The 24,993-nt window shown below is 34.5% G+C and overlaps 1 protein-coding gene across 1 annotated transcript in view; it reads right to left on the bottom strand.

Annotated features, from left to right (window-relative positions):
* PLXDC2 (plexin domain containing 2) overlaps positions 1–24,993 on the bottom strand; it is a 495,943-nt gene that overhangs the window by 147,436 nt on the left and 323,514 nt on the right. The window contains 2 exon segments of the mRNA XM_020966887.2: positions 6,249–6,367; positions 22,538–22,660. Coding sequence (XP_020822546.1) covers positions 6,249–6,367; positions 22,538–22,660 — 242 coding nt within the window.

Raw genomic sequence — 24,993 nt, 5'->3', positions numbered from 1 at the left:
CTGTGGCAGGAGACAAGGGAAACCTACTCATGACCATTTTTCCACCCAGTTGTTATATTTGCACCTTGTCTCCTTAGTTCTACACCTGCAAAACAAGCAACTGCCTGCTTGTTGCTGAGATTTCTCGCCCAGCAAGTCCTACAATTGATTCAGTAGGTGAGAAAAAAGTGAGAAAGACATTCATGTAGGGCACCAACGATCCTCCTATGACAAGAGCAACTCTAGAACTGATCTAGTGAGGGCAAACGGGAAGCAAACAAATGCCAAGAAAACCAGCAACCACTGGACTGAGAGTCAAGATACCAACACTCTACCCCTGGTTATAGCACTGATTAATATTCTGGTTCTAACCCTCTGCATCTCTTTTCATTAATAAAATGAGACTAATACCGCATTCCATCACCACTTGGAATCATAAAACACTGGAGCTGGAAGAAATTGGAAGTCATTCAATCTAACTCTACTATCCCGCAAAATTAAAAAAAAATACTATTCCTCAAATCCTATCCTTCAAATGCTTGAAGCAGGAATTCCCTATACACTCTATTTATAATGTAGTCATCTAGTCTCTGCTTGAACACCAGGGCTGAGGAACTCCTTGATTCTCAAGGAAGCCCATTCTACTTCGGGATAACTAAAATTACTAAGATCTTTTTATGTAACAACACTCTACTCCTTCTTGGTCCCTTTTTGCCCTCTGAAGGCAGATAAAATGATTCTAAATCCCTTTATTACATGACAGATTTTCACATATTTGAAGAGGTTATGATGTTTTGTCCTGAGACTTATTTTTCTCCAATGTAAATATCTTCAATTTCTTCAACTATTTCTCATAGGAGCTTCCTTTAACAGTCCTTACCATTCTGGTTCCCCTCTTTTTGATATGTTCGCAAATATCCCTCTTAAATGTAACACAGACAAAAGAACATCACACTCTATGAGTTGTCTGACCAAATCCCAAACATAATATATATCTGGAATTGACATTAACCATGATGCACCCAGAAATCACACTAGTTTTAGAGGACACTCATATAAACTGTTAAGTTGAGTCTACAGTCTACTACTGGTTATTTACTTAGCCTTCTTTTTTAAAATGTGAATTTAACTGATCTTCTCTAATAGTTGCCTATTAGAATTTATCTTATTAAATTTAACTCATTATTCCAGCCTGTCCATAATAGGTACATGGAAGATACCCTGCTAGAAGAAAGTCTTTGAGACTGTATTCTACTCTACCAAATCAAAAACTCTTTTAAAGTCAAAAATAAGCAAAGTAAGATTTAGTATTCTCTTCTCATATCCTTTAAATCCAGACTAAAGAAGTACGTAATTCAAAAAGCCTTCCACTTATCCTCCTCTCAATAACAATCTTTGCCCTAAGACCTAATAAAATATTTTGTTTTTCATTCACTTTATCAGATTTATTGGGCCTGGGTATCTTTCCTTGGTAAAACTGTAAGCTTCATGAGATCAGGGGCCAGATTAACTAATTTTTAGGGTTGCAAAGGCCTAGTACAATGCTCTACACAGAAAAGAATCTCAAAGTTTGTTGAATCCACAAATTTGATAAGCAAGTTCATATCTATCTTTATCAAGTCTCTCAGTGACTCAATAATTTAAATCAATGTTTTTTCTAGTTATCAATCTGTAACTTGGTCTGGGCCTCTCCAGACTAATGTTCCATTTAATTCCTAAGTTCAATAAAGCGTGGCAAAGCACAGGGATCTTTGGCATACCACTGAAGGAATTCCTCCAAGTTAAACCTCACTACTCTTGGCCTCTATCCATTCAAGTTACTTTTTTAATGCTAGTGGACTTCATGTTAATTTTCAACATTATGTTATTTGTGGGGAAAATGAAAACGGATACAGGCAAAGTTGTTCAAGTATTTCCCTCACTCATTTGAGGGGACTGAGAGATGGGTAAGGAGAGAAATAGCAATAAGTCCTTATTGAAACAGGGCCCCAGGAAGGATATTAGCCAAGATAATTGCATTTATAGTTTATTTAACACAGTTGCTTAGTCAGAATAATAACTAAGGTTATAGAGCTTCTACAGGTGCCAGCTATGCCTAACCATCATATTCTCCAGCTCACACCCCTCTTTATCATGTCCGCAGATCATAATAAAAGACTTCATCAAAATTTTTGCTTAAATCCAGGTATAAAATCCTGGGCAATGCTGTTGTGTAGTAATTAGCAGTGTGTAATATGCTGGTCAAAAAAAGAAATCCTGTTAGTCTTCTATAACCTTTTTCATGAATATATTCTGCCCCCTAATAGTCAACTTTGTTGTAATAATTCAATCTGATATTTAAGTGCTAAGTAGAGAATGCTTTAATATTATCTTCTTCTTGGTACCATACTTCTTTACTCACCAGATCAAGAGCAGAATAATGAAACTCCCCCAGTAGCTATAGTTCCAGATATAACCTTGTCTTCTCACTCAAAAAAATCTATGTAGAATTTTCAAATAGAAGGAAATCATTAACCCTCAGTAATAACAACACATAGATCAACTTAAGATGAAATGATTTTCTTGTTCAAAGTGAGTTAAGGCATATGAGATGAAAGACATAATCAGATTACTTCTGTAGGGACTTTAAGTGCAAAGGGGAGATATACAGCATGACAAGAGAGACAAAAAAAATCAAGAAAACATCCTCTCTGCACATCCACTTAATATCATATGACAAAACACAGGAAAACCACAATGGAAAATTGCTTTTGATAAAAGCAGACTAGTATTTTACTTGGAAAATGCCAAACCCACAACAAAGGGAAAACAGAAATACTAAACTATTAATCTGCCATGGGAGAAACTTATTGGGAACAGAGTAAATAAAGATGACAGCATTTTGATAACAGAAATCAGAGGAAGGCCATAGTTACTATGTGAAACTGCATTTTGAAAAAGCTTGAAGTTAGTATGTTTCAAAACTGCCGACCGTGTTGACCCTGGATCTAGATGTCAAGAGTCTTACCACTGTAGCTAAAAACTGAAGAAAAAAATAATAGTATTCATTCCAAAACTATCATCTCCAGTCTTTAATCTCTGTATGAAATGTACTAATTCTTTTCAAAAGCAAGCAATGGATGGATTCATTTTGCTCATATTCCATTTATAGCCTAGATTTTTCTTTTTTGCAGGAGTTGTCATTTTTATCAGTATAAGGAACTCCTGCTGTCAAAACTGCTGCAAGGGTGGGGAACCTGCAGCCTCAAGGCCACATGGGGCCCTCTAGGTCCTCAAGCGCTGTGCTTTGACTGAATCCAAACTTCATAGAATAAATCCCCTTAATAAAAGGATTTGTCATGTAAAACTTGGACTCAGTCAAAAAGCCACACCTGAGGACCTAGAAGACCACATCAGTAACATATTTGTAATTTCCAGTCTTAGTTGACTGGGACACTTAAAAGGTCAGGTAAGTTGTCTATGGTCACACAGATAGTTTAAGTAAGAAGCAGGATTTGTCCTATGTTTTCTTGACTCCAAAGCAGATACCGTTTCCATAATTTCATGCTTCCTCTTATCCCAAAAGGGGAAGGGAGCGAGGGTAAGGAACAAGCATTACTTAAGCACCTCCTATGTGCTAGGCATTGTGTCAAGCATTTGGGAACGATTATCTCATGTGTTCCTCACACCTTCCGGGTGGGTGCTATTATTATCCCCATGTTACATTTGAGGTAACTGAAGCAAGCAGAGGTTAAGTGACTTGCCCAGGGTTATACAGGTATTAGGTATCCAAGGTCACATTTGAACAAAGGTCTTCTTGACTCTGGTATCTACTGTGCCACTTAGCTGACTATGATAACCCTTGGGCTAATTATAGTTTTAGATGAAGATGAGATGGAAGTTATACCCCCTATATAATAAAAGGATTACAGGATCAAAGATTTAGAGGTGGAAAAAACCTCAAATATCATCATATTTAACCCCCTATTTTACGGATAAAAAATCTGAGACACAGAGAAGCAGGTTTCCTAAGGCCAAATAGCTAGTAAAAATCCATAATGAGATTTGAACTCAGGTCTCCTCAACTAGGAGAACAAGTGCTTTTTTTTTTCTATCGTACCATTCCCCATTCATTGGACAAGTAATGCACCATATATTTAAAAGTCACACAATGTATTTTCCTGTGGAAATCACTCAGTCCTACATCTGACATTTTCAAAGTAGAGGAGATTGCTCCTACAAATTATGAAATCTCTTCAAAAGTGACCATTTTCAATTTTAAATATATTTCCCTTCTTTTATCAACTAGAAGAGTCTTTTCTAGACTTTTATCAGTCTAGAAAAGTTGGTTTGAAATTAAACTTTATTTTCTCACTGACAAATAGTACAGAATTTCAGTAGAGGGACAGAAGTCATGGATTCCACTTACAGCATCCACAAAAAGTAATCAGCGACCACTTAAGGAATCCAAGTGACATGGAACTTCCTCTTGGCTCAGGTATAGCACTGTATTTTGGAATGCGAGGAAGTCTTTCCTTATGTTGAGCTCAAATTTACATGCCTGCAATTTCCAACTATCGGTCTAAGTTTTCTCTCCCATCTAGCATGACTCTTTCCATCATGAAACTAGAGGAGTTCCATAGGGGGTAAATGATTTTTTGGCAAAATGAGTTGAAAATTTTTGGCAAAGAAAATTTTTGGAAAGCAATGACTACTATAGGATGGTCATGATTATTCTATGTCGGTAATATTACTCCATCTGAGTTTTATGATCCTGGAACTTAATCTGCTGTTATGATTAGCTGCAATTCCTAAAGGAGATCATTCATTGCATCTCAAACTGTCAATAGATCATTATATACTCCAATCTGAAAGTTTCATAATGTCAAGGCTTTAACTTATTGTAAAGTCTGAGTTTTACACTCTATCCCTTTTGTCACATATCTATCTATCTATCTCTATCTATCTATCTATATATATGGATGGATATATATGTGTATATATATGGATGGATATGTGCATACAGATCTATGTGTGTATACATATATAATGTACAGATACACACATATATATACAAGCACATAGCACATATTTAACTGGCATATGTATGCACATGTGTGTATGTGTGATATATATATATATATATATATATATATATATATATATATGTGTGTGTGTGTGTGTGTGTATGTGTGTGTGTGTGCCTTATACATATACTAGCATAAAATTATATTATTTAATACTTTATGTTTACATAAAACTTTCATACACTCTATGTTATTGTTTCAACCTTCACAAGAACCATGTGCCACAGGTAATACAGGTAATACTAGTGCTGTTTTTCATAAAAGGAAATTGAGTTGCAGAAATCTTAAGTGAATTCTTCTAGGTCACACAGCCAATAAAAAGAAGAGCCAGTATTCAAACCAAAATCTTTTGATTTTAGGTTCAGGGTCATTTTTCTTGGTCTATGATAAGAGATAGCCAATTAATTCTGTAGTTATTTGTTTCATCAATAAATCAAGTCCAAGATGTTGCTGTGAAGGATGAAACCCATGATGGCCAGTATCCTGTTTCCCAACATAACACATCATCTCTTTTATTACCTTCTCCTAACAGAGAGACATCCATATATTCACATATTAATATTAAATTTTCTCCCGTAAGTTTAATTAGTTCAACCTAAGTCTCCAACTAACATTGTTATGAAGATTTGTACTCATGGTTACTATGAAGCCTATGGCTATTTTTTCCTGTTTTCTTTTGTACTTGGAAACATGGGATTTCACAAGAATCCCTAGGACCAAAAATTGACCTTTTGTTAACAAAAAACAAAAAGACAAAGAAAGGTATTTCTTTGTTAAATATTTCAATTGGCCATGTGGACGAGCCCAGGTCAGTAAACCCTTTCCTTTTACAGGAAAGAAATGAAACATTGACAGCCAGAATCTAATCATTAGAGCCCGGTTTAAATACATGGGTTATAACCGAAGAGCTAATAGGCAGTTTCTACATCCCACATTCTATGGCCATCATACTGAAAACGAGTATTTCATTTTTCAGCATAACACAGGAAAGAAATTTTAAAAACACAGTTCATATTTAGTGTAAGAATGATTCAATTTTATGGACTTTAAAGAAAAAGGGACAATAGAAACATAGGGAAAAGTTTTGAGACATAGAATTAAAATGTGTGTGTGTGTGTGTGTGTGTGTGTGTGTGTGTGTGTGTGTGTGTAAATAAAATTTGGCAAGGGGAATAGGGAGAAGAATTCATTTTGTTCCACTTACTTCTTTGTATCCAAAAATGATCCGCCCGTCATTGAGGAGGGTAGCTTGGAAAGTAAAACTGCCTAGGTTGTAATTATCCTGGAGATGTACGTGGTCCCACTGGACGACAAGTGCTGTACCTACAAACCCCATTGGGAAAAGAAGGAATGATGTAAGAACAATATACGAAGCAATGATCTGGGAAGAATTTATTCATTTTAAAAGAAATATCTTTCCTTCAAGCCTAGTAATTGTGCTGTTGGGTTATATATAGCTAGTTGGCATTCAAGGGCTGAGAAATAAAATTTACCTTTGTTTTTAAAGAAAAAGATTTAATATTATCTATTTAACAATTCACCAAAACCATAACTGCAGAAAGACATTAACATTGAGCCTGAAGTGGGAAAGTTTGCCTTAGGAGTCCCATTAATACTAATGGGTGCTCCCTCTCTAAATTTCCTAGAGCCACTTTCATAATACAGTCCCAAGTGGACTGGAAGGACTTCAAATAAACTTGAGAAATGCAGAAAGACTGAGCAACACATTAAATGGTTAGAGCCATTGAAGAAAAGAAAAATGTAAACTAAAACATTCTTTCACATTTAGCTTTATGCTATTCCAAAACAGACTTTTTTTTTTTACTGTTAATGGAAATTATATTTTTTGATTCCCAATGCCTGAATTTTTGTGTTTGTTGTACTGCTTGGAGGCTGCTAGAAGGTGGCTCAAAGGACATCTGGGCTGAGATTCTATGGCATTCTTGAAGTATACTGAGATGGGCCTTCAGCATCAAACCTCAGATTTTGATGATAAATCCTGGCAGGGTTTACTAGAAACTGTAAACATGCAAATCTGAGTTGGGAAACATTTTAATGAGTCCATACAGCCACTAAGAATTTTATACTCTCATTTTAACGGATATTATGCATACTTTATGAAAAAAAAAGGTAGAGGAGGGTTTTTTTTCCCTAATGACTGCATTCTTTTAGTAGTGTAAAAGATATTTTTCAAGAAACTTAAAAAGCCATGCCAAAAATGTAGCTAGCAAAAGAATTAACATAGCAAAACACATTCTTGCATCCAGGGAAAATGTGATATGAAAAACAAAATAGTGTGGTTAGAGCTTCTTTTAATGTCATTATTTTCTACTATTAGTAAAAGTTTTCTGAAGCAAACTCAGATTTTGAAGCATAAATAACAGCTTAGACATTCTAGATGCCTAGTACTCCTAAAGCATGTGAACTTTTAGAAATGTTTCTTTAAAAATAACTTTATATGTGAAAGCAATACTGTCTTGCTTTATCCCTGTATGCATGTATTATACCATCTCAGAATTGGAAAGAACTACTGAGGCCCATTTTGTTCAATCCATACCTGTATAAGAATCTTGTCTATGAGGTGTCCAATCAATGGACATCAATTTTTAGCTTAAAGATCTCTAGAAAGGGTGAAACTATAACTTCTAATATAACTTTGCAAGACACTTTATTTTACTTTTGGATTGTTCTAATTGTCAGGAAACTCCACTACACTTGTCTCCATTTGCCTTCTTGCATCTTCCCCAATTGTCATAAATCACATACTTTCAGGGTCAAGCAGAATAACTGTAATTCCTCTCCAATGTTACACTCTTCAAATACTTGAAGAAAGTTATCAGGTTCCCAATATGCCCTCTCTTTTCTAGGATAAAATTCCCTAATTCCTTCAGCTGAATCTTTCATGCTTATGAATACGAGATCTTACACTCTTCTGGTTGTCCTCGTGGCCACTCTCCAGTTGATCAATGTCCTTCCTAAAATGGGGCAACTTGAACTGAATCCCTTCCTCTAGGTAAGAGTATTGTTTAACTACGGTAGAATCCAATGAAACTATGACCCTCCTAATCTAAGATATGATGATTCTCTTAATATGGCTAAATATTGTATCAGCTTTTTTGTCTATCATTTGGTTTGATGAGCATGTATTGATCAGCTAGTATCAACCGACTGGTTGAAGGAAAACAAAAGAAATGGACACTAACGTCAAATGGATAAATTCTTGAGGTCAAGTGCAGGGTCACAGGGACAACAAATATGCAGATAGATGAGTAAAAAATGTATGTGGCATAATTCATGTTGAACTTTCAACATATTAAACCCCTAAGAACCTGTCCACTCAAGTGATATCTAGCTATACCTATCCCATATTGTAATTGTGAAGCTGACTTTTATACACTCAAGGGTAAGCTTTCATTTTTGTCATTTCCATAAATTTATTATTTTGAATTTGACAAACTGTCATCACTGTTTTAGTATACAAACAACAAAGACATGCTATATATGCAACTTCTCATCTTATTATGCACAGTTTATTTTGAGTATATACTGAATTCAGCATGTTAGTTTTAAAAGTTCTTACTAAACTTTTATTATCTTCCACACATTTTAAAGAACTTCAGTGAGGTGCTTTAAAAAATTAGCTCCTCTCTTCCCATTTCCCCTCAAAAACTCTACCCCTCCTATTGAGTAAGAATAATCACAAAAAGCAGAATCTGTGTATTACTCTTTTCTGAAAATGGATTCCCTAGTCCACAATTATAACCTATTATCTTTTTCAAAGAGTAATTAGCATGATTTTCTCACTGGTCCTCTAGAGTTGTGTCAGTCAATTCATTGGCCAGAATTCTTATTTATTTTAGCAATTTTATAATGCATAAATTATGTGGACTCTACTCTCTTCAAACTCAATCAGTTCATAAAAGTCTCCCTATGCTTCTCTGAATCTACCTCTTTCATTATTTCTCACAGTGCAGTAGTATCTCATAGCACACGTCTGCCTCGATTTGCTCAGCTATTACCCAACTGATTGGTGCCCTCTTCATTTCCAGTTCTTTGCTACAACAAAAAAAGCATTGTGAGGAATACAGACATGAACACTCATACACATATATTTACATAAGAGTCTTTTCCTTCTTTCTTCTGTCCCTTTGGCATATAAGCCTAGCAGTGCAAATTCAGTACTTTTTTGGTAGCTCTAAATTAATTTCCAGAATGGTGAGACCAATTCTCAGCTTTACAAAGAGCATATTATTATTCCTCTCCTCCTTCGTACTCTCCAACAAATGTCATTTTTCTATATCTGGGTCATATATGACAATCTGATGAGTGTGGGATGGTGCCTTGGAGATTTTTCTTTAATTTGCTCTCCCATTATTTTTAGTTATTTGATGCATTTTTCCATTTGGTTCTTGTTAACTTGCTTTATTTTGAGAACTACTTGTTTATACACTTTGATAACTACTGAAGAATGAACTTTGTTCTTCAATTCTCCCTCTCTCTGTCTTTGTCTCGCTCTCTAAATGGATGAATAGGTGTGAGTGTGAGAGTATTAGTGTGTGTGTACCTATGGAGAACAGCTAGATGGTTCAATGCAAAGAGTGATGGGCGTGTAGTCACATTTGAATTCAAATCTGGCCTCAGGCATGTATTAGTTGTGTGACTTTCAGAAAGTCACCTAATCTCTGTTTGCTTAGGAGGCAAGTAGGTGGCTCAGCAGATAGAGCACTAGGCCTAGAATCAGGAAGACGTGATTTCAAATTTGGCTAACAATGTGACCCCTGGGCAAGTCACTTAACATCTGTTTGCCTTAATCTAATGGAGAAGGAAATGGCAAACCACTCTAGTATCTTTGCCAAGAAAACCTTATGGACAGTATTGTCCATGGGGTCACAAAGAGTTGGACATGACTGACTGACTCAAAAACAACAAATTTATGTGTGTATATATCTGTGTGTATATAATCATACACACACTACTCGTATTCATTAATTCAAGCCTTTCTCTTAGAGCAAGAAAAATTAACTGCAAAGATTTTATACCCAGTCAACTGTTTCGCTTTTGGTTTTTAGCTGCAATGGTTTTATAAATGTATATTCACACATACACATATGCACATATATATTACATATATGTATGTGTTCTGAATTTGACTCAGTTCTCTATATAGTTGACAGATGAGGCCTTTATCAGAGATACCTGCTGTCAGAAAAAAGTCCCTAGTTTTCTGCTTTCCTTCTAATGTTGGTTGCATTGGTTTTATTTGTGGAAAACCTTTTAATTTAATATATTCAAAATTATCCATTTTATATTTGATGATGCTATCTCTTGTTTGGTCCTACATTCTTCCTTTATCTATAGATCTGACAGGTAAACTATTTCACATTCCCCTGATTTACTAATGGTAGTAAGCCTAATAATTTCTGACAGACTGTTTTCCAAAGTTTTTTCTGTAGTTGTCAAATACTAAGTCCTTATCCTGGTATCTGGAAGTTTTGTTTTATCCATCTCTACAATCCTCTGTTATTTTGCTTCTGAATCTTGTTTTTGTAATCTGCTTCATGGTTTAACTTTATATATGTAGCTAGTACCAAATAATTTTTAGGATTATTATGTCAGAGAATAGTTTGAGACCTGATATTACAATGCCTCCTTTCCTATCAATCTTTAAGACAAATTATTTTCTTACAAATTTTGACTTTTTGTTTCCCCTCATCCCTATTTGATTATGTGTGTAAGTATGTATTTATGTATATGTAATATACATATATGTAAACACATAATTAAGCCTTTGGCAATTTGATATAAGTAAATTAATTTAATTTATATTATCATTTTATAAAAAGGGCCTAATTGTGAAGAATTAATAGCATTATTTCTATAAAAAATGTCTTACAGTTATATTCATAGAGTTACTCTATGTGTCTTCACAGGTGGACTCCGAAATATTTTACACATTCTGTAGGATTTTTTTAGCAGAATTTCTTCTCTATTCTTGCTGTACTTTATTTATACTGTACAGAAATCACTGTACAGAAATCTAATGATCTTTGTTGGTCTATTTTATTTCCTACTTTATTAACAATTACAGCTAATAAAATTACTGGTTATTAATTATTTAAATTGTTTTAAATGAATCTTTAATATTCTTTAAATAAGCCATCTTATCATCTACTAAAAGCAATATTTTTGTTTCCAATATGACTTTTCTTAACCCTTTAACATCTTTTTCTTTTCATTTCTATGGCTAATATTTCCAAAGTTTTAATGAAAAAAAACAAATCACAGTAATAATGGACATATTTGCTTTACCCCTGACATTACTGAAAAAGTCTCTAATATTTCTCCAAACAGATATAATTGCTCTTGGTTTGAGATAAATACTCTCTATCATATTACGGGATGATCCATTTATGTCTCTGTTTTTTTCCTCACAAAAACAAATATTTTGTCAAATGCTTTTTTCCATGACCCACAGATACAATCTTGTGATTTTTATTATTTTTGTTATTTATATATGGTCTGTAGGGTTTGTTATTTTCCTAATGTAGAACTACCCCTATATTTTTCATGTGAATACAACTTTATTGTTTGTCTATTAAATTTCATAACATTACATTTCCCTCAATGTTTCAGCCTTTCAAAACATTTAAATATAGATTCATTCATTGTATAACTATTCCTCCCTGATTTTTGTTATCTTGCAAATTGATGAGGATGTCATACATATTTTTATCTGTCAATGACAAAAGTGTAATTAGCATACAGTTAAATATAGATCTATGTGCCACTCAACTACAAACATCCTTTTATATTTTCATTGAATCATGTCTAAGTAGTCAACCTAAGTTAATTCGAAGAATTTCATTTTCTACTTGGCACAGATACAGATATAGACATTTTTTTTCCCTTGCCTGTCATAACAATTATGGCAGGATGTAAAGATGGAGCAAACCAAAGTTGTAATGGAATACTTTCTGGTATGATGGGTCAGCTAGGGACCAATAAGGTCCTGAAATATCTCCTAGATCCTTTAACTCTCCTTCATACTCATCTATAAAAGTTGAATCAATTTTTAATCCTTACACACAAATTTCTACTAGACATTTTATTGAATTTACTGTTTCATTGAATACACTGTTAAATTTCAAGAGGTTGGTGAACAAATGCACTCCACATACACTATTTCTAGAGAGGATTTTTTGTCTTCCCTTAGTAGCAATACGATACACTAATTCCCTCAGAGAACGTGTAATTGAGTCCTACTCAATGTCTCTTTATGATATGGATGTGCCACTGATGGTTGCTATACCTGAGAAGTTAAAGGTCTATAAAAATGGGCACTATGAAATTGAAAAGGCCTTTTAGTATGCTTTTCTTATCTATCATCAAGCTTAAGGAGTTTGGAGACACTCAGTTCTAGAAACTAATGAAAATATTTGGCCACAGAAATGCATGAATATTATCTATTAAGTGTCAAGGGATCATTCTCTGAATATATGAACAAAGCACCCATAACAACATAACCGTGGACCTTGGGACTATATAAATATGATGCGCAATTATCTATAAGTAAGTTACAAACATTATAGAAGCACAAGCTCATGAAGTATTAAATTAGTATAAAATTTCCTATGTTAATATCATGACAAGGATTACTTAATAGAATTCCATATTAATTGACCTTCATTAAAATTTAAAACATCCTCTATTCCCTATTAATTAAGAGCCAATGGATCTGAATGATAACTTAATTTCATTCCACTAGTGATTTATAGAAAAAAGAGGCATTGGACTTGTGGTAAAAAAAAAAAAGAAATCTTAGTTTGAGTACTATTTCTGTGCAACTTTTGCCATTTACTCAACTTCTTGAAACCATAGTTTACTCATCTGTAAAATTCAAATAATATTTATATTACTTCCCACATAGCATCGTGACAGAAAAAAAAAACAATACCTTTCTGTATTTGCTATTTTATTTTAAGACTGTTTCACCCAGGTTAGAAGGACAGAGGAAACTCATGGCTCTAATTCCATTATTGATTGGCTTAGTGTTTTTTGACTTGCTTCATTTCTGACCAGGTCACCCCTTCTTAGAAAACCCACTCCCACTGCCACAAAGAACTAGCTATAGCAATGCAGAACTGAATGTGGACACCCAACTGGCACAGCCCAGTACAGCTCTGAAATCCCAAGCTCAAGAGCTTCACCAGCCTCAACCTCCCCTGAAGCTATAATTATAGGTATTTACCACCATGTCCACAACTTTATACTTGGGCAAAGTTTTAGGTAAATGTGTGTTACCTGAGAACAGATAACCTCATCTTAATGTGAGGCACGCATTTAAATTATTATCCTTCCATCTCCTTCAGTTCCAAGCACAGTACACCTAGTGATTACTTAATCTGTATATTTTTTTTCAAATTAGCAAATGAATTATGAAACTCCAGAGGAGTTTAAATTGCTAACTATATGAATTACAGAGTAGAGAGCTATGGGCAATGCAAAACAATTTCTTCTGTGGGTGGAGTTTTGTGATTTTTTTCCCTCTCTAGCTCTTCTACTTAATTCTCTGTCCTTTCATATTTTGCTCTTGAAGAAGTAGGAAACAGATCAGATGCCATTAACCTAGCAATGAAGAATTAGTAAGTACGTATTTAAGTACCTATTATATGCTAAGTGCCAAAGTTACAAAAAGAAGGTAATGTGGTGCCTATATAATCAATGAAGGAAGAGATCTTCTCACAACCTTCCTTATATAAGGAATATGGCACCAAGAGATCATAAAGATTGAAGAATGAAATCTAAACCCACAAAAGTCTATGGTGTTTTGTGCCACTGGCTAGCATAACAATAAAAAACTGTACAAATAAATCAGTTTTATACAGAGAAGGCAAAATATCTGTGCAATACTGTTCAGTACTAAGTTTCCTCCAAACAACTTCGTAAGCAAGATTGTACTCAATAGATTGTCTACTTTGGTCCCCTGCAAGTTCAAATTTAATCAGGAAAAGTTGGGAATTAGACGGTAATTTTCTAGAAAAAAAAAGATGAAGAGTTTTATATAATTTAAAAATACATTGCTGCTTAATTTAGATATAATTACTTTCTAGTTTATAACAATACTTTAGGAAACCAGATTATGGCAAAGTCATAAATGATGTTTAAATTTATTGGGATCCTTAACATTTATAATGAGTCTCTGGATGTCTACTAGATATCTTGAACTGTATGTCTCATAGACATTTTAAACTTAACATGTCCTAAATCTATGTCATTATTTTTTCTCAGGTAGGCAGCTAGGTAGTTCACTGGCTAGAGCCAAGGGGCTTTTGAGACAGGAATATCTGAGTTTGAACTTATTTCAGACACTTACTAGCTGTGTGACCTTTGGTAAGTCACTTAATTTCTGACCTTAAGTTTCTATACCTAAAAAATGGGGAAAATAATAGCACCTTCATCACAGGGATATTGTGTGGGTCAAATAAGTTAATATATATAAAACTCTGTAAAACTTAAGGCACCTTATAAATTCTAAGTACTGATATTATTTTCTCCAAATCTTCCTCTCCTATTACTGTAAGGACATTGCCAGCCTCCCAGTCACTCAGGTTTGCCATCTAAGCAGCTTCTTCAACTCCTCCCTCTCTCTCATGCTCCATTATCTCCTTTGTTGCCAAGAACTGTCTATTCCAAATACTGTGATATCTCTGACACTGCCACCCCCCTGGTGCAGGCTGCCATTACCTAAGGCCTGGAGCAATAAATAGTTTAAGGTTTCTATTTCAACCCTTGGGTCAGAGACTCCCATGGGGGAAAAAGAAGTAACCTGGATACATTTCAGGACATTTTTTTTAGCTCTCTTGATTCATGTTCCCCCACAGGAAACAAGGTGACAGAATATTACATACACAATCTTACAGGTCACCTATTGATTAGTTTTCTTTTTTATCTCCCTTTTCTTATTCTTTGTCACCAGGGATAACTCTTTTGGTAGAGGAGTAAGAATGATGTAGGGGAAAGAAAAGGTGATATTAAAAAAAAGTTATTTTATAAAAATTATACAGAAAAAAATAATCCAAAATATTATGCTCACTCCTCAGAAGTTCATGATTTCAACACCATAAGCTCTTTCTTTCCTGAATGCCAGAATTAAGTCTAGAGCAGTAGTGCCCCTCCCCAACCACACCATTGGTTTCTCTATCATTTAAGAGAGCACAAAACTATCAGTGAATTATGTCAGACTTTTATTGAATGCTCCACATTTAAAGATAGGTTTTAGTAATGTAGAAATACCTTGTAATGTGGCCTTGTCATATAAAAATATATGCTTTACACCCACACACCCACACACCCACAAGGCATTCCTAGAGGCATATGAATGCAGAATATTTTAACTTTTGAAGATTGTTATCTTAGCAATATACTCTTAAACTAATACAGTCAAAGAGCCTCTCTTGAAATCAAGGTCTTATATTTAGTAAATAAGCAAAATCAATATGTTTATTAATTGTTATGGAAATATTCTAACTCAAAGTGAAATGTGTAAATTATTATTTATTCAAATTGTGAGCTTTAATTTTAACCAGATAATAGCTTGAGTTAATATTTCATAACATCATAGTCACGCAGAGATGTTAACATGGAAGACTGAAATGCCTTATTTAGATAAAGAGAAAGAAGCCTGAAAAATATGAAAAGTGAGAAAGAGAACATAACTCATGGTTCCAAGGACCCAAATCAAAAGGAAGAGAGAATATATATGTATATTTCTCCAAAATCCCATCTAGCGTCTGTCCCTCAGTTTATTTCTTCCCAAATACACATGTGTATATGCATGTATATACACACATATCTATGTATAGACATACACATAATATATATCTTACTTTCCCATGGCAAGGTTATGTTGTGTTCGATGTTTTAATCTCACCCTTCTGTTCTTGCCTTTCTTCTTAGTTTTACAAACATTCCCATAGCTTTGTCAAACACAGACTACCTTATTCAAAATTCTGTTAGATTCAGATGCTAAATAAATAAATGCTCTCTACCATGTTTCTTTTTTTTTTTCCCCTACATTAACAAGTTTTCATTTATTCAAGGACTAAGACATAGTGTGAATAGGCGAGGGTCACCTATTCACTATTCTGCCACATACCTGCATATAAACAGATGACCTCAAATTCAGGGTTTTGTTGTTGTTTTTGGCTCAAGGCCTAATCCATTTTTAGCTCTTTCTTAATCTCGAATACGCTACTATCCCAAGGTTAAAATCTCATATACCATTCCCTTCAGGACTATATAGATCAGTCCTGTGAACTTTTTTCTTTATGTTAAAACACAGTTAAGCAAGTTGGAGCTGTTGAGATATTAGTGTCACTATACACAGGTCTTGCTCTCTTTTAACCTTCCCACTGCTTTCAAAAAATCTATGAACATATTAAATTAATTTGATACAAATTAAGTCATATGGGTACCTTGAAGTCAACATTATAGCTTTAGTATGTCCGATATGAATGTCCTAGTAATCATTCTGAGTATAAGCTGAAGTCTCCAAATGCTGCTATATTTTGCTTGAGTAACACTGTTGAAAATCATATTAGCAAATCACAAACTATAGCCTTTTTGCATCTGGGCAGGTCATAGTCTATCACCCAACAATGTAACATCTATTTTTCTTTCTTTTTAGCTTCATCTGAAAGCTCTCTGTAAGGTTTTTATCACGAAACTTATAAACTTATAAACAGAGGTTAGAATATGTACATATGTGTATATACACACATATTATGCACAAAGATTCAGAGAGAAAAGTGTGTATATCTATGGATACACACATATGTTTTTATATGTGTGTGCATATGTATGTATATATGTATGTATGTATGTATGTATGTATGTATGTATGTATCTACCTATCTCTCTATCTAGCTAGAGAAACGTATACATTTATTTATTTATTCCTGTGCTTCCATGGAAAAAATTTCTTTTGAAAACATATACTTATTCATTTTCATGATGGCATTCATGAATGGCATTCAAAACCAGGAAATCCTATTGAGAGCCTCACGCTAAAATTTAAATCTAATTTTGTTTGTACCTCAAATCCTACAGATTGTTATGTAAGCCACAGAGACAATTCCGGTCTGTTCACATTTTTGTTTCCATAGGAATCTTAATGTATGCCTTGTCCACCATGATGATTCTTTGGTATTGGTCCTCTTCTCTATGTAATTTTAGAGTTTTAAATGAGAATGTCCTCCCCCATTTCAATTTAAAACTAAGGTTCTCTTGATGACATAAATCTCCTGTCCAACACAGTTTTCCATATTTTCATAGAAATGCTCTGTCTTCTTGGTTAAATTCCTGTTATTCTGTTATCAGATAACTGAGAAAACAAAATTGTGTTCTTTAATACCACGTAGGAACTATGATTATTTGCTTACTATACCATTTTTGCCATAAATTATATCTTTCAATTGAAATTAGAGATGAAAACATCACCTGTCCTAACAGTTATTTCAGTTCCCTATTTATGACTTCACCATCCCCAGGGGTACATTTACTTCTATTCTGACTGTATCATTTCTTCCTACTTTAACTAGCAGAAATAGTTTCATCATTCCTGTAAGATTCTCTTAATATATGTTGGATATTCAATTAAATTAAATCCAATGAAGATGTATTAGGCAACCAATGGCTAGTGTGTTAGACACTGAGGATATTGAAAAAATAAAATTTTTGCCCTCAAGTAATTAACATTCTCAATTGGGACATGAAATTAACAAAAAAAAGTATAACATATTTTAGGATACATTTGCATGTGCAAAATAAGATGGAGAGGAGTGAATGATTTGGGAAAGGAAGAATCACTTTTAGCTTCAAGGGATTGGGCAAGGTGTCAGAGAAGGTAAAACAAGAAATTAGCTTTGAAATAAAAGAGGGAATTTGATAGAAAAGCTGATTTCAGGCAAGAAGGACAACATTGCGAGAGGCATTTATGTAGGAGAGAGTAAGATGAGATAGTTGAATAGACAGTATTCCAGTTTTGCAAAGATATGGAGTGTGTGAATGAGAATAATATAAAATCAAGCTGGAAAGGTAGGTTTGGAATAAAATTGTAAAGAGTCTTGAATGCTAAAATAACATGTTTACATTTTATTCTTCAGGACATAGAGCATCAATGAAGAGTACAAGGAAAGGAGAGCAACAAGATAAAATCATGAGGTTCAGATGCCATCATGTATGTATAACTCAATAAACATGAACATAAAACACGCATGCCAACTGTGACTTAGATAGCAGTGTGCAGACCAGACAGGAAAAGAAAGGAACTAGAGATAAAAAGGCAACCTTCTGGCTTTCAAGCCTAAATAACTGGGAGAATTTTGGTATGATCAAAAAAATAAGGAATTCAAGAATATTCCCATTTTTTCTCAGGAATATTTATTTTAGCATGGTAAATACTTATTTAAGCATGCTGAATTTGAAATATGAAGGCTACCCAGGGGGAAATGTTGAACAATCAGCAGTTGAAAATATAAGACTAGATCTTGGGGAGTAGTTACTGTTAGAAATCGAGGATTGAGATCCATCTGCATAGAAGTGGTCTGTGAAGCACTAAAAGGGGAAAAATTCTTCCAAGGAAAAGGAAAATATAGGACAATGCTTTGGTAGATTCTTACACTTAGGGAGAGGAAGGAGGAATAATAATATGTAAGGGAAATGAAGAAGTGATCAGACTGATAATCTGGAGATATTCATATTCTGGAAGTTAATGACGTACATTATGGCAAAAAACAAGGAGCAGAAAGCAACCCCAAATACTATAGGAATTTCATAGACTATAAAAACTAAAAAAAAAAAAAAAAGAAAGAATTTGGCAATTACGCCACTGAGGACCTTGGAAATAGCAGGTCTAGTACAGATCTAACTAGAGAAGGCAAAATGCAAGGACTTGAGCAGGGGATGAGTAACAAGAAAGTGTGGGCAGCAAATAAAGCCTACTTCTAGTAAACATTTCATAATGAAGGAGAACAATGACATAAGGAAATAGTTTGAATGGCTGTCAGGGCCAAAGGAGTGAGTGAATATGAGTGGGGGAGAGTGAGTGAGTGAGTGTGAGTGAGTGTGTGTGTGTGTGTGTGTGTGTGTGTACACATGTAAGCATGCAGATAATCATATTTTGTAGGGTAGGAAAGAGCAGAACATTATTATAAAGAGAAAGAAAAGGGCCAGTAGAAAAAGAGAGGCATAAAAAGCAGGAAAGAAGTAGGATGATCTACAAAGCAAGATTGTGGAAAAGACAAGAAGGGAATGTCATGAAATACCTAGGCAAATGAAGGATTCACTTTGGCAAGAAGGTGAACACTTTTCCTTAGAAACTAGAAAAAATAAAGGGAGAAGACACAGAGAAGTTTTGAGAGATAAAGTCCAGTAGACAAGGGATTTCATTTTGAATGATCTCATTTAAAAAAAAAAGGTAGAAAGTGAGTTGATCTTCCGAGAGTGAGTGGTATGGGATGAGGAAGAGAAGATGTAGAATAGTCAACGTGGCGAGTATGAACGAGACTAATAAGTGTTGAATAAAAGACTGCTGTACAGCCATGAGGAGTCAGTTGAAGAAAACTTGTATGTGTCCTATACTTAGGCAATGTAGATTTCGAGCTCATTCCAATAGTTTGAGAATGAGAATGGAAAAGGAAGATGGAGGACTGGTATATGGATTCCCCAAGAAACACGAGTTTTGTGGATTAGTGAAGTAGAAATAGCAGAAGTTAAAAGGGCCAATGGACTATTGGCTCATGAGATCATAGGTGTAAAGCTGGAAAGGACCACAGAGGCCCTGTAATTCAGCTCACTCATTTTACAGATGAAGAAACCAAGGTCCATAAAGGTTAAGTGACCTGCTGAATGTCACATAGCTATTAAGTAGCAAAGGCAGGATGCTATTATTATTATTATAGTCATCATGATTGTACCATGCTGCCTCTTTAATATTAAAAAATGTGGTAGAAAGTACAGCATTGGAATAGATAACACCAGACTCAGGATTGGGTATCAACTGGAGGTAGAGTGTGCCCCCCAAGTAGATATCTTCAAGGAAAAGTAGGACTGTCCTTTATTGAATAGCTATAGATGATTAGTCAGGTAGATGGTATAACAGAGAGCATTAGCAGTGTGAAGACAAGAAGACCTGAGTTCAAATGGCTCTTCAGATACTCTTATTAGTTGTGAGACTTTAGGCAAGGTTTTCATCATTAATTTCTCTCAGTCCAAATTTCCTTATTGGTGAGATGAGGGAAAAAATAGCCTCACAGGGTTACTATGAGAAGAAAGTAAGGAACATGCAATTTGTAAAAAATAATATTAAAAAAAGAATAAAATAAGATAAATATGTAAAGGTCTTAGATAAACATATCAAATTGCTACATCAATGTTGGATGAGACTATTATTATTATTATTGATTTTTTTAGATACGCATGGGGCTAGCTTCTGAGGTCTCTTTCAATTTTTAGATTTTTTGATTCTTTAACTCAATTAATAAGTATTTGTTATGGGCTTGTCACATGCAACACTGTGCCAGGCACCAGGAACACAATTTAGAGGTTAGACGGAATTTATAGAGTGGGGAGTTTATTTTCTGTTGGCAGCAGAATGATGATTTGGAACTATCAGGAAAGTTCTAGAATCTAGAAGTATACTGACTCCTGCTCTGTTTTTGTTTCTGTTTTAAGGAAGGTGCTATCAAAGAAGGGATGGCCACATGAGAGAGGAGATAGAGTACTGGAACTGAACCTAAGTTCAATTTCCTCCTGAGACGCTTGCTAGTTGTGTGACCCTGGGCAAGTCAGTTAACCTCTATCTGCCTCAGTTTCCTTATCTATAACAACATGATAATAATAATACCTACCACCCAGGGTTTTGGTGAGGACAAAAAAAATATATCTGTGAAGCACTTTGAAAACCTTTCAAGTGTTATGAAAATGCTAATTATTATCATTTTATTATTATAACTACTACTGCTGCCACTCATTTTTCTATTAGTATTTCTTCAGAAGAAAGTCATGTCTGAGCTTATGAATGCAAGGTATAAAAGAATGAAAAGAGGAACAAAGTACAAAAGGAGCCTTATTCAGACTAGAGCACCGATTCTAAATACTCCAACTGGTGGCAGAGCAGAAAAGATCAGCAATGGTTAGGGGTAGGACACAACTAAATAGGGAGGAGAGTGTGGGAAGAGGTATAGTGAAAAAGGACCATGAGCCTTGGCAGGTGGAGATACAAGATGGCAGAGATCAAGGGCCAAACTGGCAAGACATGCTAGTCAGAGGCAAAGGAGAAAGGTTAGGACAGGAACTGGTCTGGGGACTGGTCCTGAGATTCTATGGCTATAATAAAATCCTGTATAAGGAAACTCTATCAAGACAGGTCAGATCCATCCCTGCCGTTTATACTGTTACAGGACTGACCAGAGCACAGAGGCGTTAAGGGCTTTACCATAAATCACACAGTTAGTAAATGGCAGAAGGAAAACTGGGTTAAGAGCTAGCTCTTATACGAGTAATCTATTATCCACCACGTAGCCTCTCAGGTAGAAGCTCACAGGATTATAACCAATAGGGTTCTAATTAGAACGGCACTGTGATAGAGCTTTCACAAAATGATGCATGACAATTATCGCAGGGTGCTTTGTTTGGTTCTGGCTTGTTTTTTGAGGGGAATTGTTTACCAACTGGAATATTTCCATTTCTATGGATGTATATCTAAGCACATACATAGAGGTCTATACCAGATATAGATAGATAGGCAGATAGATATCCCATACACACACACACACACACACACACACACACACACACACACACACACACGTATAATATGTATACATTCAAATATATATCTACACATACACATATGTATATATGTACATATGCATATGTACATGCATACACACACATATACATATCTATGAATTCAAGGTAGAAGGATATATATGGGTATATACACACACATATATTTCATATGGAAGTTTTCTAGTTAACATAAACTTTCCACCACGTCTTGAACTGGTGGTCAGATACCTCAAAATAAATTTATTTACCTTTGATTTCCTATCAAGGCTAATTAGAGACATTGAAACATTAGTGCATTTTTCTTTGCTACAGAATTTTATGTGTTACATATTGCAGAGTTCACTCTAAGCTCCATTAGAAGAGCATGTTCTTTATAATTCCCCCACAGAGAAGAAAATGGCACTCAGACTCCATAGGGCACTCAAGAAATGTTACTGTTGTTGAGCAAAAATACAGTTATGTTCTTCAGCATGATATTTTTGCCTTGTGTAAGAAAGGCAAATGCTGAACATACTGCATACATCTCTTCTAGAGAATCATTATTATCGACATAATAAAAATATTTTCAGATTAACCCAACATTTGGGGCAAATTTGTTATTCAAATAGACCAAATAAGTGATAAAAATAAGAAGATACATACCATTATCAAAATATCTGATGGTTGAATTTCTGGACACACTAGGGTCAAAATTTGCCATTAAAGGGGCTATGTACTGTGTGGCTGTTAGCATTCGGTGTACAATTTCTCCTGTATATATGAAACCTATGAGAAAACAAAATAGAAACAGGGTAAATACTTTTTGTAGATATGTAGGCATCACAACTTGTAAGAAGAGTCATCTCTGGAAAATGAACTCTATCTAAGGACTAAAAATAAGTGGCTGGTTGTAGAGAGTTGTTTGAGTCTATTATATTGGAGTCACTACATTAAATTACAGGCCAAAGACTGAATTTGCTTCAATAAAATTAAGTAGATATATTTGAAATTTAAAATAAACCAATCCAAATATGCAACAACGTTTTTGGTGTTTTTTAGAAAGGTGATGGTGTGATTTTCCTAAGAAATTTACTTGATCGGATGCTTATAAAGTGCTAAAACCAGTTGTCTGCTATATTCCTGTTATAAACATTGGTCATACTGACCATTTTTCATTATTACACTTGTGCTACCATAAGAGTAAGCTAAATGATTACCATGATATCCATCTATAAATATTACTGTCCAATTACACTCGTGTCTTTGTATAGCTACAGCTTTGCTATTTAAATACAGACAATTCATGTTTCACAATTAAAATGTTGAAAGAACAGTGCTTGGTTCCCACAAGTGTTTTCTTCAAATTACTTAAACGTCATTGTCCCAAAGATATATCTGTAGCTATTCTTAAAAAAATAACTTCTGGGTCACGTGAACAATAAGATGGCAGACTTGACCTTTTCTCCTATCTCCAGTCCAAAACAGAAATTTTACATCAAAGATAAAGCAACTTCAACTGTTTCTATGTTCTAGGACACCTAGAATCCAAAAGAAAGTAAAAAATCTCTCTCCAAAGACAGGAACTGGACCTCAATGATCCTGAGCTAAATCAGCATCCCATGCCCACCACTGACACTGAGGCCATACTAGCAAGCTCAAGGATACAACACAAGCTTACACAATCCAGCCCTGAACCCCATTTTCCCTCTTTCCAATGCTATAGAGACCCTGGATCCAGGGTATAGAAATTTGCTTGAGCCTCAACAGTCCAGCTTGGCCACAGGCTTTCAGGAGGATATCCGGGAAAACATTGACAACAAAAGGGAATATGGCAGCTAGGTCCACTAAATGAGTTCAAACCTCTATGAATACTGTAAAATACTGTAATACAAAGGCATAATTACTCAACATTTGATGAGAAAGAAGGCCCTTTGGGATTTGAACAGAACCTGGAAAGGAAATGAAAATTATAAATATAAGATACCTAAATTTTCCATATACATGGAACCAGAGAGTACATTTGTTTAACATATACCCCAAGGAAGCCACCAATAGGAATAAAGTGCTCATATATTTCAAAACATTTCTAGCACCTTTTATGAGTATTAAAAATGGAAAACAAAGTAAATACCCATCAACTGGGAGATGGCTGAGCAAACTATGGTACCTGAACATAATAGAATATCACTGTGCTATAAGAAATGATCTGTGTGATGAATACACAGAACCATGGAAAGAGCTATATGAACTGATACAAAGTGAAGTAAGCAGAGCCAGGAAAAAATATACTCCATAGAAAATGTAATAAAAATTATAAAGATCATATGGGTCTCGAGATATGAGAAGATACTCCCAACATACCCCTTAATGGAGGTGGTAGGTCCAGAGGCATTATACAGTATACACATTTCCAGATTTTTAAAGATTTATTGAAAAAAGTTGTGTTGACATTTCTTTTTCTTTTTTTTTCTTCTCTAAAAATACTATTTGTCATACAGGATGGCTCAGATACATGGGACAATATGGCCATTAAGAAACAGGAAATATCAATAAAAGCGTATTTTTAAAATGTAACTTCTACACATATGCTCTGTTTAAAAAATCAGTGGTTCCCTATTCTGGCTGAAAGTGAGCTTCATACAGAATAACTTGTCTATGAAATCATCTGCGGAGTCTCTTCAATTACAACTCCAGCCAACAATCAATTATTCACTTTGTGGATTACCTGTGACAAATTTTTAATTTAAAATTGGCTTTTTTGCCATCATCCTTTGGGCTATCTGCCATCACTGTCACTCAGGAATGCTAGCAAATTTTGTTATCTTTCTAAGCTCTAAGTAGAAAGATAAACCTGAACTATAAGTATGTGTATATGTATGTATTTATTATATATAACACACATATCTATAAACATAGTCCAACTATAATTTAGGTATACACACACATATACATATATATATATATAATATATATATATGTACATATATATATATATATATATATATATATACACACACACACACATATTCATACTGCACTTTTAACTGAGGTGAATTTCCTTAAAAATTATTTTTGGTTTAGATCTGCGATTTTACCCATATTGAAAGCATATAGAAATG

The sequence above is a fragment of the Phascolarctos cinereus genome, unplaced genomic scaffold, assembly GCF_003287225.1.
Source record: "Phascolarctos cinereus isolate Bilbo 61053 unplaced genomic scaffold, phaCin_HiC Scaffold_1;HRSCAF=81, whole genome shotgun sequence".
Lineage (NCBI taxonomy): Eukaryota > Metazoa > Chordata > Mammalia > Diprotodontia > Phascolarctidae > Phascolarctos > Phascolarctos cinereus.
Note: the sequence above shows the minus strand (reverse complement) of the source record. Positions and strands in the feature narration are given on the sequence as shown.